The 3265-nt window shown below is 52.4% G+C and overlaps 2 protein-coding genes across 2 annotated transcripts; one reads left to right on the forward strand and one right to left on the reverse strand.

Moving 5' to 3' along the window:
• Window positions 1–589: 589 nt before the first annotated feature.
• On the forward strand, window positions 590–2174 carry PPTG_21897 (hypothetical protein; the record flags this gene model as incomplete). The annotated part of the gene is made up of 4 exons (XM_008900599.1): window positions 590–792; window positions 823–1098; window positions 1166–1647; window positions 1852–2174. The coding sequence occupies 4 exons, from the start codon at window positions 590–592 to the stop codon at window positions 2172–2174; spliced, it is 1284 nt and encodes a 427-aa protein (XP_008898847.1).
• A 221-nt stretch (window positions 2175–2395) lies between these two features.
• PPTG_06483 (hypothetical protein) lies at window positions 2396–2854 on the reverse strand (the record flags this gene model as incomplete). Its single annotated transcript, XM_008900409.1, has 1 exon — window positions 2396–2854. One exon carries the CDS (start codon window positions 2852–2854, stop codon window positions 2396–2398), a length of 459 nt encoding a protein of 152 aa, XP_008898657.1.
• Window positions 2855–3265: the final 411 nt, after the last annotated feature.

Here is a 3265-nt window from a genome sequence, read left to right on the forward strand (position 1 = left end):
AGTGACTGGGCACTCTTCATGTAACTTGGGTACACTTGGGGTATTGTACCCCGTTACAGGTTCCCTCCCATCGAGATCGTAGCCGAGACGCAGGACCCAGACGGGGACGAGGAAATGAAGGGGGCGGGCAGTGACAAAGAGATGAAAGAAGTAGTACCGAAGGCAACAAGAAAGAAGATGTTGGTACTCTTCGCGAGAAGGAGTACAAGAAAGGCAAAGTGCTTCGATCTGTTGTCTGTCGGCCGAACAGGATTTGCGCAGACAAACCTCTTGTGACGGAGATCAATCGCACTGCGCTAGCCATGAAGCAGATTCAGATGGAGACGTGGCACCTCGTCAACCTCCACACACTGCGCTGCCTCGAGCACGATCTTCCATTGCCAGACTATGGCAAAACATTTTTCGACCATTGCTGCGCGGGTGTGGCCTCCACACATATGTCGCACATGATCGCCACAAAAATTCGTTCTCTCTGGGACAGCATTCAGATCTATCGTGTTGGTCGAAGTCAGGCTGAATTGCGCAAAGTCGCAAATATGACTGGTTTCTCAGAGTTGAAACAGGCTTTGCGAGAGCAACTAGTGGCGTGATGAATCGAGAACAGTTTCGGAAGCGGTTGAGGGCGTACGTACTGATCAAGTTCGGGAAGTCGGGAGACGACCTGAGCCCAGCCGAAGAGAAGGTCACCAAAAAGCTCGTCGGGCAGATCATGTATGCTTGCTACAACGTAGAGGAGACTGGCTGTCTCGAAGCGCTGCAGATGCGAGATGTGCTCACCCCGGATGGAGAGGAGTGGAGCGAGAAGTGAATTTCTTGGCCCAGTATTATCAAGAACAATGGCCTGGCGTTCTACATTCGGCAGATATGGGAGTTCCAGAGGGTCGTGGACGCTCGTATGGAGGCCGTTTTAAACGAGAAAGAGGTGAGAGCGTTCTCGTTGTTTCCGATGTCTACGGCTTTAAGAACTGCTCACATCGTGATCAATGGAACGACGTTGGCAGGATTCGTGTCTCGCATCCGCGAACGTGGAGAAGGAAACCTAATGGAGGACTGGAACATAAGATTTCTAGATCATCCGTTGGCGCTATCCGATGGACTGTCATGCGACGAGCGTTTGCGATTGATCGCTTCGAGACTGTAGCGGATGAATCTGTGACGAAGCCAGAGTTCCGGCAGATGACAGTCGAAGCGAAGTACAACCACGCCAGCATCTCTTTGCCAACGAGATTAAGACCGATGGATACAATGCGTCAATCCTTTACTACCAACCGAAGCAAGATGAGCTGGAGCGTGGAGAAGACGATCCACTCGTTCCAGCTGGCTATCTGCCTGACGTAATCATCGGCCTCGATTCCGGCATGCGGTCGGTGTGTACAGCAGCTCACCAATACCTTCGACCTCAGGCTCCTCGTCGACGCAAGCAGAGAAGGGTCCGTCGTCCAAGACGACAGAAGAAGAAGAAACGCAAGCGCAACTTCCCCAAGTGGATTCGTCGACCAAAGGCTTTACGCCTAGGGCAGCGTCCGGGCAGAGAGATCGTCAGCGTCACCGCTCGCGAGTACAGGCATCTTGCCGGGTTCAACCGCTTCCGCGCTTGGAACGAAAGCCAAAAGAGGAAGTTTTTCGAGTACAAGAAGATGGCCGACGGTATGCCTTCATTCAAGACAGCGAGCTATAAACAATACCTGAAGCGACTCGAGTACTTTTGGCAACACGCGGCGTACCTCCTACAGTTTTGCAAAGATCGACCGTACCTGACGTGACGCTTCTTCCAGAAGCGTATGGCTTGTGTTGCAGTGCATAAGCTTGCTAGGCGGATCGTACCGACTGTGAGTAAGCTCACATGTGTAGCCTACGGTGACTGGAGCCGGAGAGATGGCATCAAGGGCCACGCTCCGAGCCCGGTCAAGGGATTGAAAGAGGCACTGCGGAAGCGCGCGACGGTGGTTTCCATGGACGAGTTCAGGACGAGCAGTACCACCAGTCGCTTTCGAGCGTCCAGTACTCTACTCCAGTCTTCCCCAAAAACGTCGACAAGCCCAAGAGAAAGAAGGCCAAGGGCAAAGTCCTTCCACGTGATTGGTCCCAGGCTGAGATCCATTCACACCACTGTCACATCGTGCTTCTCTGTGAGAATAAGATCTGCCAGGCGAGGTACTGGGACCGAGACGTGAACGCCGCCATCAGCATGCTGGAACTGCTGAGGGCGAGGTGCAAGGGCAAGGACGAATGCAGCCGTTCAAACGCTCGTAGGCAAAAAAAAAAGTGCACATGAGAAAGTTTTCCACCCAAGAGGTAGCTAGCGCGGTTGTCTTGGATATTGCAGTAGTATCAAGCTTCAATAGCCCCTTCATTTGTCATCGCCGTGCAGCCCTGCTGACTATTCAAGGCAAGGTTAGACAGAGCTCGCGCTGCATTCACTGTTTTGGTCATCCGTTCCAGTCTGCACAAGCTCTACTAGAGCAGAGAATACCTTCTCACTCGCAAAAATTGTTGCTGTATTCTCAGTGCTGTCAACCGCGAGGTTACCCAAAGCCAGCGCTGCCTGATTCTTCTGGTCTTCAGTTCCAGGTTGTACGAGATTGACCAAAGGTGTGATTCCTCCGTAAGTTATTACCATATCACAAATTGTATCATTGCGGGATAGCCAACCCAAAGCGAACGCAGCATGTTCTCTCTGAATTTGAGTTCCAGTCCGAGCAAATGCAACAAGATCCGGCAAAGAATCAGTAATTGCCACACGAGCGTCGTCACTGTTAGCCAGAGAGCCTAACGCGAATGCTGCTAGAGCTTTCTGTGTATCGGTTCCTGTTTCCAATATATTTCCCAGAGATGAAATCCCCACGCCGTTCATAATTGTAACGCAGTTAAAGGCATTAACTCCAGCGAGATGTCCAAAGCAAACGCCGCTGATGTCTTTTGTGCATTCGTCCCGTTCTCCACGACTTCCACCAATGAAGACACGATAGTTTCATCTGCGATCACTCGTCTGTCCGAAAGATTCCCCAGTGCATCTGCCGCCCAAGCGGAAATGGATTCACTGGCGTTCGTAAGCAACAGAATGACAAGCTCCACGATCCCGAAATCGTCCAGCTGTTCACTATCGCGCGCCGAAGCAACGCAAGCACAGCACAGTGGGGTTCGCAAAATCACGTAGCGATCCACTCGGACACACAGTGCCCTGGACTGCGGACTGACGGAGGGGGTACTCCGATAACCGTGGGGTTGCTGAGGGCTCACCTTGTGTACCCGTCGGCGGGGCTGG

The sequence above is a fragment of the Phytophthora parasitica genome (assembly GCF_000247585.1).
Source record: "Phytophthora parasitica INRA-310 unplaced genomic scaffold supercont2.9, whole genome shotgun sequence".
NCBI lineage: Eukaryota > Oomycota > Peronosporomycetes > Peronosporales > Peronosporaceae > Phytophthora > Phytophthora nicotianae.